At 33.9% G+C, this 15,109-nt stretch overlaps 1 protein-coding gene across 10 annotated transcripts in view; it reads right to left on the minus strand.

The window, feature by feature from the left end:
- The window catches only part of Mark1 (microtubule affinity regulating kinase 1), a 130,720-nt gene that overhangs the window by 51,447 nt on the left and 64,164 nt on the right, over nt 1-15,109 (minus strand). For 7 of the 10 annotated variants that reach the window (XR_011703964.1, XM_027934737.2, XM_027934736.3 and 4 more), the window contains exons 2-3: nt 9,226-9,429; nt 7,982-8,035 (exon numbers count right to left, since the gene is read on the minus strand). Coding sequence is in view for 7 of the 10 variants with exons in the window: in XM_027934737.2 (XP_027790538.1) it covers nt 7,982-8,035; nt 9,226-9,429 (258 nt within the window). In the remaining 3 variants the exon portion in view is untranslated. Of the gene's footprint in view, nt 1-589; nt 1,301-7,981; nt 8,036-9,225; nt 9,430-15,109 lie in introns of those variants that run through there. The other 3 variants (XR_011703965.1, XM_071600056.1, XM_071600055.1) reach the window with 3 other exon arrangements.

Here is a 15,109-nt window from a genome sequence, read left to right on the forward strand (position 1 = left end):
TTTTCTCATTTTCAAACTGTGATGTGATGTTTCTAGAATACATAAATTTAGCAAGAGACCTCCAAGTACACTAGTTCCCTTCAAACTTATTGTTTTAGGTTTGCTGTGAGCCAGAAATTGAGGACAAAACTTGTTGAAATTACATGTAAAATCAGAGAAATAAATGTTAAGTGAGGGCTTGAGATGGGTCTTCTGTGACTAAAAGGTGAGGACTTTACTATTTAGATATGACAATAGTTATTTTAGTTGTTCATTATTGCTTCCGTCTTGGTTCTCGGCTTTGTTCCACATAACTGAAATTAATAAACAATCTTCAACTTTATGGAAGATATTTACTTTTCAATTCAGTCCTTCCTGGTTAGGGCTGAGGATAGGATTGGCTAAACACCATGAGTGTAATTATGCCTTGATTATGAGTATTTCCCTTTTCTCCTTCCAATCTCTTACATTCCTTCTGCCCATTACTCTTTTTTAATGGTGGGAAAATCTATTACATTTAGAACTAGTCAACGGGACATGTCATTCCAGTTGCATGCAAAGCATCACAAGAGGAGCTAGTCAAATACACATCAACTTCTCTGCAGCAGACCTGCTGGCTGTGTGGTCTTTTTCCTCATCCATGTCATAGGACTCCTTCACAGCTTGCTTGATCTTGAGGCAGGTGGAGGGTGAAGCTGCAGCTGTGGGAAACTTGACAAAGGTTATTCTGCCTGGGAGATCTCTTCCAGGTTGGTTTAAACAGTAAACTGAGGAGGGTGACATGCAGATCTTCTTGTGCCTTTCAGCACAGCCTTCTTGGCCTTTTGTCTATTTTGCTCTGATTTGAGTGTTAGGAACTCAAATCACTACAGTATTCTTTGCCTTCACTACAATATTTGTAAACATCCCATCTGTATCTCTAACAGCAGTTTACCAGCCCATTAACGTGAAGTGCAGGTACTGCTTTATCACCCTGCAGGAGACAGTTCCAAGAGACTGCCAGATCCTTGGCTATACTCTCAGAAGTACCATTCACTGAAGGAATATGTTTGTGATTTGCCCACATTAACAGAACACTCTAAATCAAACTTTCAGCTCTTTAATTTTTAGAATCATCACGTCACTCCTTTTTTAGCTTTCAGACATTTTATTTTACTAGGATATCAAACATCAAAACTATTGCTAGTAGTACTCTAAAAATTTAAGCTAACTTAAGCCAAATATAGTGTATACACTTAAGAGTCTTAGTTACTTGGGAAGTTCAGATGGAAGGATTGCCTGAGTCCATGAGTTTCAGACCAGACCAGGGACACAGGGAGACCTCATATCCAAAAATAAAAAGAAAAGAAAGAAAGAAAAAATTAATCTAATTTCTTAGGTTATTCCCATGAAATAGTAGCACAGAGAAAGAGACCTGAATATAATTAAATATATATTTGATTATTTCTAGTTAAAATATAAAATGATTAGTCAGCATTACTTCCAATCCTAAACTTTAAAACTTATCAATTTTTCACTGCAAAGCAATAGAAGGAAATACTCTTTAAATGATAGACTATGTCAGTTTCTCAAAGTTTTTATCTTCACAGATAGATTATGAGAATCTTATTCTTATAAACTGGTAGCAATTTTACATTATTTGAGTCTCTCAAATGGCCTTGTACCACTTGGGGTACAAGACCATGTTAACTTCATCATTATTCAAAGTACATGAATGAAGTCACGAATTGGTATCAACATACTTTAGATACAACCAGAGATATGAAAAATCGTGCTGTATATGTGGTATATGTGTAATAAGAATTGTAATGCATTGCGTTGTCATTTATTTTAAAAAAAATTAATAAAAAAAGAAAGAAGACATTAAGTTTACAAATACATTAAATTTGAAAGTATGGTCATCTCATAAGAAATTATGGAAATTAAAACTAGATATAATTCACATCCATAAGGCTAGCAAAAAATTATAAAATATGAAAATATAGTATTGGCAAGAATGTCAAGTAATAGTAAATCTCATACAATGCTGGGAGAAGTAGTAGCAGTGCAACCACCTGCAGCAATTTGACATTACCTAGTAAAGATGAGGATATGTATGCCCTTCAAACTAGCACTTGGAGAGATATAGTCCTCTACACTTCTGCACAAAAAAAGATATAAACCATAATGATAATTTCAGTATTGCCTGTAGCAGCAAAAACAGAAAGTTAACTAACTAGAAGCATAAAATGGAAACACAAACACAAAAATCTAAGATACACCAACAGGAAAAGAGACTATATAACTAACATGAATATACTATAAGACAATGTTCAATGAAGGAAAACACGTTACAGAAGAATAGGAAGTTTAAAAATAAATAATAAATAGAAATTTATGTACAAACACATGTAAAATATTTTTGAAAACTCTGAATGGGAATAAGAAAGACTCAGTTCAGAATAGTAGTTGCTTCTAGGTAGGAAGATACAAAAATGAGACCAACGCACTGAATACAGGGTCTCAAATATAACTGTGATGTATTATTGATATTTTTTAAAAAGTTGAGAAAAAAGATTTTAGTATGATAAATAAATATCACAAAAAAGCCATTTTCTTTAATGGAAAAGATATTTAGCTTAAACTACAAGAAAGTTTGTACTTATAATTATTACCTTTTTTCATCTTCTTTTATTTTACCTTTTATTTCTATGAAACTTAAAAAAAAAATCCCAAATCACAATCACAGATGATTGGGGAAAGGATTAGATTATAGGCCAGAAAACCTCAGAGACATTCAAATTGTATCCAACCTTACAGAGATATTCCTCCCTTAAGATTATGTATAGTAAATAAAGTGTTTGTACTATTGAAAATATTACATAAATAAAGCTTAGTGAAAATCAAAAAAAAAAAAAAAAGATTATGTATAGTTGTCAAATCCTAGGTTGCTAACCTCATCCCACTCAAAAATAGAAAGATTGGAAGTGTTAATTTGAGAGAGACTAGCAAATAGTATACTCTTTGGATATGCTTATTGCGGAGGGTATTTTTCACATGTGGATGCAGAACTGTATATTATACATGCCCAATAATATGTTATTGAAAACTTTCTCCAATAACTAAAGAGGGCAAATGAGTTTTAGACATCAGATATTTAGTCAGCGAACTGCTTGAAACAGCTTGATTCTTTATAGCAAATCTGGTTATCTTTTCCTCAACATTGAAACTATTTATATATTAGATTTATATTAATATTATATTATTATTACTTTCTTTTTAAAAACTTGTTAGAATGCTATTTCTCTCAAAACCTATCTTATTTCAAAGTAAAAGACACGCTTCCCATCAATTCTTCACACTGTATGCTAAAGAATAACTCTTAGCTATGATTTTATGATAATCCTTATTTTTCAGTATTTTGTTCAAAACCAAATCAAGATCAGAGGCATGTTACTATCCACTCTTCATAGAAAATGAAGCAATGAGTGGCTGGACATTAGGTATAATCTTATTTACTCACATGACAGTATCATTTTTGCAGAATGAAAGAAGAAAATGAAAAGAAAAACTCCATAGGTACCTCATCATTTCTGATTCAAAACAACTTTGCAGTCTACAACCCCGCTAAAATCTAAGTATCACTCAGGTTTCCACTGACCTACATAAGCATTGGTCAAGATTTTTCATTCCACACATGTGACAAGAACTATGGAAAAAAGAACTCGTAGGTGGTGTTGCTCAGCTATAAAGTGAAATACACTCTTTTTAAGAGAACTTAAAGCATGAATACATGAGGAGAACTGATAGTTCAACATATGTCTAACAGAGACATCTGTTAAGGAACAGCACCAAAGAGCTTCTGCTGCTTTTGCCTTGATCAAAATATTTTCCAATAATTTTGTGATCTGGTTTTATAAACCTAGTTTCTTGGTAATCTGCTAAGAAATGTTAAAATTCTCAATATTGCTTCTGTAATTCTGTTCTTTTCTCTATCTTTACTGACCAAATTCTTCAACATAAAAGAGATTGTTTTGCAGTTCTGGAAAAAATAACTAGATTATCAGAAAGGTTTCTTGGCATTATCTAAAAATGCATAGAAGTTCAACTGGCTTAGGCCACCAGACACTAGCAATAAATGGATTTTTTATTTAAGATGTCAATTACTGAATTTTTTTACAATTTCATAAGTAGGAGTACTTACACAAAATCACTATCCTACCACTGTGAATTACATCATTTATAACTTTAATGCAGCTGTCCTCTGTTACTTAACAATGTAATTCTAAGTTGTAACAGTCTTGTCTTTATTTTCATTACAGGTTTTACCACCCAGGAAATCACTTCTGAACCACTGGGCCATTTTTGTGAGGATGGAATATTATGTAACAAAGTAAAACCACAGCCGGGCTCAGTAGCCCACACCTGTAATCCCAGTCATTTGGGAGGCTGAGACAGGAGGATCTTGAGTTCAAAGCCAGTCTTGGCAAAAGTGAGATGCTAAGAACTCAATGAGACCCTGTCTCTAAATAAAAAATACAAAATAGGGCTGGGGATGTGGCTCAGTGGTTGAGTGCACTTGAGTGTAATCCCTAGTACCACACAACACACACACACACACAAAAGTAAAACCACAGAAAATGTAAATTAATAAACAATACACAATGCCAGGCATGGTGGTGCACACCTATAATCCTAGTGGCTAGAGAGCTGAGGCAGAAGAATGGTAAGTTCAAAGTCAGCCTCAGCAACTTAGTGAGGCCCTGTTTCAAAATTAAAAATAAAAAAAGGCTGGGGATGTGACTCAGTGGTTAAGCACCCCTGGGTTCAATCTCTTGTACCAAAATTAATTAATTAATTAATTAAAATAAACAATACACAAGAGAAAAAAATGTTAGCAGAGATGAACTGCATGCTAGTGACTGTGAACTAAGCCAGATTAACACACACTTTGCCATCTGTGCATAAACTAATGTGTCCACATTTCAAAAGTAGTGGAATTTATGAGAAAATTAAGATTATACACTTGAAATTTATTAACTATGAACAAAACCATTTTACTGTGTTAGTTTTCCTTCAATGTTACTACATTGCTTAAAAGAACCCCAGGGATCACTAGTACGGGTCCTGGGTCATTCTCAAAAAAACACAAATACATGAGGTGGGACTCATACTTTGAAGAGGAAGTTATAAATATAATATCTATCTCAAACACTTTTTAAACTTTGAAAACTCATCAAATTGGATCCCATTAATTTAATATACATGACACAAATAATATGACCATATTAGTGAATAATGTTGAAGACAATTAACAATTCCAAAGACCAAACTGTTTTTAAGAACTTTAGATTTTAGAAGTTTTAAACTGATGACACCTCAAATTTAGATTCTCTTCCTCCCCACCCCCCAGTACTGGAGATTGTACCCAGGACCTCATGTATGAGGTGCTCTATCACTGAGCTACATCTCCAGTCCAAATCTAGATTCATTTATCTATTATTGATGTTGGCAAAGGCAGGCAATAGTCCTTATAAATATATTATGCATGAAGAGGATGAAAGAGGGGATAGCTAAGTTCAGATAAAACCAGAACAAGAGTTAACAAAATACTTCTGAAGGTGTGATTAAAATGAATTCTTAAGTATCTTCTTATCTGCCTTTTAGTACGCACACCTGACATGGAGGCATATTTTACTATTTTTTTCTTTACCAAGAGAACTTACCTTACAATGCTAGGGAAAACAAATGAATTGCCCTTCATTCCATTATTTAATTTTTAGATATGACCAACTGGGAGATGTTACTGAGCAGACAGGTAAGGCCAAATGAATGTTCTTTAATGATGAGAACTAATCAAACCTTGATCTGTTTTTCTCCTCAAAACTTAATAGAAAGCAACTCTATGAACATAAATGCAACTGTTTAAAAACAACAATGTATACTGGTTATAATTAGTGAATCTCAATTGTTCTTTTGCTATTATTTTCACAGGTTAAGGAAAACAAAATTGTATCATGCCTGAATGGACATGACGAATGCATGATTATGCATGTATGGAAATATCGCAGTGAATTCCATTAATATGTGCAATTAATATGTGCTAGCAATTATAATAAAAAAATCACATCATTCTTTACATGCTTGTTTTAAAAAAGCAACACATATCAGCAAAGATTAGCAGAAATTATTTAATTTCAGAAATTATTTAACAACAAGGAAATCTTTTAGTTAAATAAAAGCAGATAAATAAAGCAACCTTCAGCTTCATGTTCAAATGTTTCAACAACTAAAACTGTGCTTTAAAGCATTCTCTGCAACCTCTTGTTAAAGACAGAGTGGGAGATCACATTATTATGTATCCCATCTAGAAGTTCTAAATGTCACTAAAAATCACTCAGTTTGCCAAAGTAATCCATGGCTTAATCCAGGAAAAAAAATCAAAATCTAGGTAGGCTATGGAGAGAACACCTGGGTACTGTTAGTAGTCTGTGTGTTTCAAATGGGTGAACAAAATTCTGTCCCACTGTGGCTTCAGCCCAGTAAAAGATAACACCTTTGGGTAATGCATCAGCCTAGGAGGATGCCTTGTTGTCACTCACACAAATGCCTCATTAGCTGAAAGACTGGTAATGTAGAAGAGATTTTCTCCCAGAAGAAATCCATAATAATTATCTCACTTTCACTGCAAAAGAAGAATCCAGGAAACTTTTCATGTTCTCACTGAGCAGAAATATCAGTGCTATGAAAAGTTATATTGGTTGTCAAATTTAAAAGGAATCTCAGGAAAGTACAGAGACAGTTCTCTAAAGGGACATAAAAATATACTTGAGTTATCTGGCACTAAGACAAATGGGAAGGAAGTTTTGATATCACAAATCCATATTTTAAAATGTAGTGTTAGCATCATAGCAGATGTAGTTAAACATGCCATACTAAAACTTTCTTTTATTTATCTATTTATCTGTCTATCTGTCTATCTATTTATTTATTTATTTTTGGTATCAGAGATCAAACCCAGGGGCACTTAACTGAGTTCCATCCCCCACCCTTTTTATTTTTTCATTTTGAGAGAGGATCTCACTAGGAGCTTAGAGCCTCACTAAGTTGCTGAGGCTGGCTCTGAATTTTCAATCCTCCTGCCTCAGTCTCCCAAGCTGCTGTACCTGGCATAAAAATTTCTTCTCTCTGTTCTGGGACTCCAAAAGTCTTATCACATTTGCTTATGTGACTATGATCCTACTCTGTTTTAATACAAATCAATCAATCTATCTATCTATATAATAATATATATGTGTATGTGAATTATATATACATATATATAAAATTTCACTATATACAAACAGTATACATGGCCTAACAATAAATTACTTGCTTCATTTTTAAAATATGAAAATGTACATCTGAGAAAGTTTTCCCATTGAAGTAATGAATGAAGTAACAAGAAACAACTTTGGTTTACCAGGATAATTCCCATTCTAACTGCTCTTTTTTCTCCCCATGTGGTTTTGTATTTTCACTCTTTAAAGAAATATTCCTGTCTTTTACTGTGAGTAATCTGAAAGGCAAGTGCTATGAGAAAAAAGAAGAGCTAAGTGAAGCAATAAAAGAAAACTCACCTGTTCTCATATTAACTCAAAACTAGATTTTAAACTAAGAAGCCTGAATACTTCAAAATATGATACAAAGTTTTATTCTTCTCAATTAAAAGAGATAAATTCCTTTCATATGGAATATGCATTACAATAAAGTCTATGTAAGTATTCCAAAATCCAAAAATCTCTGAAATCTTAAACACTTCTATTCCCAAACTTTTTGGGTAAAGGGGATTCAACCTGTAGTAGATATTTTTCAAACAACTATTTATTTGTAAATGTTATGTTTTATATCATGTTTTTTCTTCATACATGTATGAAATGTAGTATTATACTTAACTTAATAGAAGAATTCAGATAACTGACTTAACAGAACTTTATGTATTAATAATAAACTCACATTCTAATTACATGCTAAAATTAATTACCTTTTGTAGACTGGTAGGATTTAGCTGAGTTTTGTCTATTATTTTCACAGCAACCTAGAAAAGAGAATCATTAAGCTGTATCTGAGAATATATATTTTAATGAATAAAAACTTACAAAGAAAATGTCTTTTGTTTCATTCCTAATTATGCATTATTTAGTTCTATTTGAGTATTCATGATATTGGTAGTTTTGTAAACTTGTCAGTCTTAGAATATATTCCATTGACCTGTCTTTAACATATCTGATCCTGTGTCAATGCAATTAAGCCTTTGCTATTTATTCCAAGTTTTCTCTTTTACTGTAAAAATCACCCCTGTATCTTAATTGTTTACTCATGATCTCAATAAGCAACAAACATAGGGGGATAACTTATAAACATGTAGTAATTAAAATATTATGTGAATAAAATGATTACATGGATACAGAGATTAGCTATGCAAGCCTTCTTATAGCAAAAAGGCAAAATGGATTTAAACATCACTGAAGGCTCTATCTGGTATAACCTGTATGTAAACAGCTCTTAGGGTTGGAATGAACTGAATTAAATGGAAAATGACAATAAAAGTATACATAAAGTGAAAATATTAAAGTAATTCTGTAGTTGAGACTTTTAAAAATAATGTCCTAATCAGATCTAGTAAACATTACATAATACGATCGTGAGCTATTTATTTAAATGAAGTCTTTAACCCAAACATACAGACATAAATATAAAATGTACAATGTGCAAATATATAAATTTTTACCACACAAGTACAGATTATTTAAAACACAAGGGATTTTAGAAATCCAATTATCTTATCACCGAGAAAACCACCTGTATAACAACATTCATTTACTGGGGTCTCTAAACAAAAACTAGTGGGGAATTTTCTACATATTTGCACTTAGCTTACCTTAAGCTAAGAGCTTATCCTAGCCTTGTTCCTGAGATTAGTAGCAATGGTAATCAGAAATGTTTAAAGAAACCATATAATAAAAGATGGAAGGCCGAAAGTTGCTCATTTGCAGCACATCTGATTTACAAGAGATGTTAATATGTTAATATGTATCAATCTTTCCTAAATGCTAAAAGATCAAATTTTATGCCATGATACAGATCAGTTTACTAATGTTCCATGCACACATAATAAATCACATGTTGCAACTGTCATTTATTCCTCAACTTCAACTATTAAGAAAGCTCTTTCACAACACTCTGGAGAAGTCCAGGCAAATATTAAAAGGCATCATAAAAACTTACCTCTCTACCAGTTAGAACATGTCTTGCCAATTTCACTTTGGCAAAATTCCCCTTCCCTATTGTTTTTTGTAAACGGTAATTTCCAATGTGAGGCTGTTCATCTGTTGCTGACGTAATGGAGTTTCTACACCGGGGGATGTTCTGTCTGCTACTTGATTTGGTAGGCTGGATGTGTGGTTCCGTATATCCATCCACAGATGTATGCTAAGAAAAAGGTTATAAGATTGCATCATTAATTAAATTACATTATAAAAGGGCAATTAAAAAGACTACAAATAATTTTCATTAACGATTATTCCTCAATGAAAATATACTGTGCATACAATTTAAAGTTGAGCATTCTATTCATAATTCCTTCTTGACTTCAACTCCTTTTACTGATAAGTTCAACCATTTAAAATAAAATGAGTATATACTTTTATTTATTCACTTTATTATTTTTACTGTGCTGGGGGGTCAAATCCAGGGGCTTGTGCATGCTAGAAAACTGCTCTATCACTGAGCCATATCTCTGGCCTTTACATGCTTTGAATGAAAAATGTAAATGGGTACATAGCCAGACACTCAACAGACCATTACTGCTATACAGGATATTGCCCTTTTACACTGAATGACAGCATAGACCAGGACTGCTCCATTAGAAGGACAGAATGTCTTTACTACCAAAACAAAACAAGCTCATGATATAGAATATTTGGCTAAACTAGCCCAGCCTCTCAGACTAGCCACTTTATGTTCTCTCTTACATTTCTTGCGAATATAACTTGACCAATTGATCAAATGGGTGCCTGCTACAAGTATACCTCTGATCAATTACTGCCTAGCCCCCTCGCCCAGCTCACCATGCTCATGTAAGAGGTATCTATATTCTTACCCAGGTTCATGGTTCAAGATTCTTTGCATTCCTCCTTAATGTTGTTCTTGACACAAAGATGTCACTTTGTCTCACAGTCTCATATGACTTCAGTGGATAGCTGATCCTGCTCAGTTGGGGGCTCAGTACCTGGACTCTCAGTTCAAGCTGCCTAACCATATCTTTTCCTAGCTCTGATTATTTATGCTGCTAATTTTGTCTGCTTTATGACATACATAAAAGCTATTGCAAATATAATCACACATGATAAACATAATGTTTTTCTCTGACTTTTTAAAAAATAGCTGCAGATGCACCAGGAATGTGATTCAGTGATAGAGCATTTTGCCTGGCATACATGAGGCCCTGGATTCAATCTCCAGCACCAAAAGTAAATAAATAAATAAAATAAAAATAATTGCAGTATGACAAATTAACAAAAGAAGGGTCATCTTTTATTTGCAAAGTAATTCAGATTCATGTTGTCCTAACCTATACAAGAAAACGTTTCTCTAAAATATTCTGAGTTTACTGTAAATGAGGTAGTTTTCCTCATTTCCTTCTCAGAGGATTTGTTACTGGTATACAGAAATGCTTTTGATTTATGGGTGTTGATTTTATATCCTGCAACTACGCTAAATTCATTTACTAGTTCTAGAAGTTTTCTGGTAGAGCTTTTTGGGTCTTCTAGGTATAGAATCATATCATCAGCAAATAGTACTAATTTAAGTTCTTCTTTTCCTATATGTATCCCTTTAATTTCTTTCATCTAATTGCTCTAGCCAGTGTTTAAAAAACTATGTTGAATAGAAGTGGTGAAAGAGGCATCCCTGTCTTGTTCCAATAACCTCAAAAAAAAAAAAATTAAGATACTTGGGAATCAGCTTAATGAAAGAGGTGAAAGATCTATACAATGAAAATTACAGAATCCTAAAGAAATAAATCAAAGATCTACCTTGCTCTTGGATAGGCAGAATTAATATTATCAAAATGACCATACTACCAAAAGCACTATACAGATTTAATGCAATTCTGACCAAAATCCCAATGACATTCCTCATAGAAACAGAAAAAGCAATCATGAAATTCATCTGGAAAAATAAAAGACCCAGAATAGTTAAAGCAATCCTTAGCAGGAAGAGTGAAGCAGGTGGCATCACTCTACCAGACCTTAAACTATACTACAGAGCAACAGTAACAAAAACAGCATGGTACTGGCACCAACACAGACTGGTAGACCAATGGTACAAGATAAAGGACACAGAGACTAACCCACAAAATTACAATTATCTTATATTAGACAAAGGTGACAAAAACCTGCATTGGAAAAAAGATAGTATCTTCAACAAATGGGCTGGGAAAAATGGAAATCCATATGCAACAAAATGAAATTAAACCCATATCTCTCACCATGCACAAAACTCAACTCAAAGTGGATCAAGGGCCTGGGAATTAAATCAGAGACTCTGCGTCTACTAGAAAAAAAGTAGGCCCTAATCTTCATCATGTGGGTTAGGTCCCAACTTCTTTAATAAGACTCCTATAGCACAAGAATTAAAACCAAGAATCAATAAATGGGATGGAATCAAACTAAAAAGTTTCTTCTCAGCAAAAGAAACAATCTGTAAGGTGAACAGAAAGCCTACATCCTGGGAGCAAATTTTTACCCCTCACACATTAGATAGAGCACTAATCTCTAGAGTACATAAAGAACTCAAAAAGCTAAGCACCAAAAACCCCCCAAATAACCCAATCAACAGATGGGCCTAGGACCTGAACAGATGCTTCACAGAAGAGAATATACAACCAATCTACAAATATATGAAAAAATGTTCATCTTTTCTAGAAATTAGAAAAATGCAAGTCAAAACTACTCTAAGATTTCATCTCACTCCAGTCAGAATGACAGCTATTATGAAGACAAACAACAATAAGTGTTGGCGAAAATGTGTGGAAAAAAGGTATACTCATACACTGCTGGTGGGACTGCAAATTGGTGCAGCCAATAAGGAAAGCAGTATGGAGATTCCTTGGAAATTTGGGAATGAAAACACCATTTGACCCAGCTATCCCTCTCCTTGGTTTATACCCAAAAGACTTAAAACCAGCATACTACAGGGACACAGCCACATCAATGTTTATAGCAGCACAATTCACAATCGCTAAACTGTGGAGCCAACCTAGATTCCCTTCAGTGGATGAATGGATTAAAAAATGTGGCATATATACATAATGGAATTTTACTCAGCAATAAAAGAGAATAAAATCATGACATTTACAGGTAAATGGATGAAGTTGGAGAAGATAATGCTAAGTGAAGTTAGCCAATCCTCCCCCCAAAAAACAAATGCTGAATGTTTTCTCTAATATAAGGAGGCTGACTCATAGTGGGGTATGGAGGGGGAGCATGGGAGGAATAGATGAATTCTAGATAGGGCAGAGGGGTAAGATGGAAATGGAGGGGGCAGGGGGTTAGCAATGATGGTGGAATGTGATAGATATCATTATCCAAAGTACATGTATGATGACATGAATTGGTGTCAACATACTTTATATACAATCAGAGATATGAAAAAATGTGCAGTATAAGTATAATAAGAATTGTAATGCATTGTACTGTCATTAATTTTTTTAAAAAATCAATAAAAAAAGGAAAAAAGGTGATTCAGAGTCAAAAAATAAAAATAAAAAATAAATATTTTGAGCAGAAGTTTCTCTTTTTCCTTGCTTTTTTCATTGGTGCATTATAGGTACACAATAATAGTTGGATTCATTTTGCCACATTTGTATATGTATGCAACATTATTGGCTCAATCTCTTTCCCAGTACCTTCCCTTCCTCCCTTTCCCTGATCCACTTACTCTGCTGATCTCCCTTCTATAATAATTATTATTTTAATCAGTGCATTTCATATATGTGTGTGTGTGTATATATATATATATATATACCTATATAGTATACATACCATTATACACACACACACACACACACACACACACACGATTCATTGTGATATATTTGTACATAGACATAGCATAATTTGGTAGATTCTGCTGAATAGAAATCTCTTAAAAGCAAAACTAAGAATGAATCTATTTACCAGCCTTGTGCAAAGCATGATTCATACTCATTTTTCTATTATTACTTCCTGATTTTTTTATAAATAATTGCTTTTAATTCAGTTCAAGATTACAGATATTCTTCTGAGTCTTATATATAACTCTAGTCTCTGGCCTCCTTCTGAATTAGAGGCCCTTTTGGTGCACTCTTACAGTGACCTGTTTCTATGTAAATAACATCCATCACACTGTACCATCATTATATATTTACTGGTCTGTCACTGGCACTCTACCATGAACAATTCTAGAGCAAGGATATTTTCTTTTCATCTCTGTGTGCTCACCACATTGAAAGTGCCAGATACACAGGAAGGATTCAATAAATCAATAGTTCTCAAAGTATTATCCTGGACCAGCATCATCTGGGCACTTATCAGAAATGCAAATGCTCCAGTCCTGTTCCAGGTCTATTGAATAATAAACTCTATGGGTAGGTTGCAACAATTTGTGTTTCAACAAGTGTCTTCTGATACATACCAAAGTTTGAGAACTATTGCAATAAATCATATGAAAATGTTATTTAGTGTCTCTTAGAGACTCTTCTATTAACTGGGCACAAACAAGATTTTAACTCCATTCAATTCTAAGAGTTAGCAGACTGCTATAATATTTCCCACAAATGGTCTCTGTCTGAACTTGTTCTACAGAGAATGCTGACTTGTCCATCCTTCAATTCAATATGAATATTCCTCTTTCATGAAGCTTTTTGTCCTTTCACGAAAGAGTTTATTCCTCTCTTCTGTTGCTACTTTTATATCCAGTAAATATTTCCACAATTGGAATTATCACACCATCTTGTAAATATCTATCCATAGTCTATTTTTTTAAATTTTAAATAATTATTACTATCATCATCAGCAGCAGCAGCAGCAGAGGCAGCAGCATTTTTCACTACTGAGGTTTGTCCCCAGCTCTTTACAGTTTCTGAGAATTTTTCTTTTGAGGTGCTGGGGCTTGAATTCAGGGTATCATGCGTGCTAGACAAGTACTTTACTACTGAGTCAGATTCTTTGCCCTTATTTTTTATTTTGAGACAGGGACTCAATAAGTTGCCGAAGTTGCCTCAAACTTGTAATCCTCCTGCCTCAATCTCCCAAATTTCTGGGATTACGGTCATGTGCACCATGCCTGGCTGTCCCAGATTTCTTTTTGCTATAGATCCAAAGCTCCCAAATCTGCATAATTTAACATAGTGTTAGGGACAAAAAAGGCACCAATACACATTAACTGTATTGCAGGGGTTTAATATGAGACCTCATAACCTTGACTTTTAAGAAATGATTCCTTGTTGCTCAGATCTATGATGTGTATAAGAAGAGTAATAGTTAAAATATTTGAGATGTACCTGGCTCCTAAAGGCAGTTGTAGGCTAGATCCTGATGCTAAACCAAACTAACAGATTTGATTAATTCCAAGTTTCTGCACCCTTTCCTATGTTAATTTTCCTGTGCCCTCCCACTGACGTTGGGGAATAATTCCCAGTCTTTGGATTCATGTAATTTTCTTTGGCCAACAGAATAAACTGGATGTAGCAGTTTATAAAAGACCCAAGCAAGTCTTCAAGTGATATGTGTCAACTTACTCTCATAAAATTCTGCATCACCGTAAGAAGAACTTACCCAGGATGACACCAAAGTAAGATGAGACATACATGGACTAGAACCACTCCCAGCTAAGCCCAGATCAAATCAACTGACATCAGATGACCCTCAGACTCATAAGAAATCATAAATGACTGTTGGTTTAAGCTATTGAGTGTTAGGAAGATTTGTTACACAGCAATTTTGGATGATACACAACCCCATTATTTGACTGTTTGACTGGCTATTGATTGATTCATTCGTTGACTGACTACAGAGCTGAGAAATGAACCCAGGTCCTTCAGCATATTAAGTATTCTTTACCAAACTAC

The sequence above is a fragment of the Marmota flaviventris genome, chromosome 12 (genome assembly GCF_047511675.1).
Source record: "Marmota flaviventris isolate mMarFla1 chromosome 12, mMarFla1.hap1, whole genome shotgun sequence".
In the NCBI taxonomy this organism is placed as follows: Eukaryota; Metazoa; Chordata; class Mammalia; order Rodentia; family Sciuridae; genus Marmota; species Marmota flaviventris.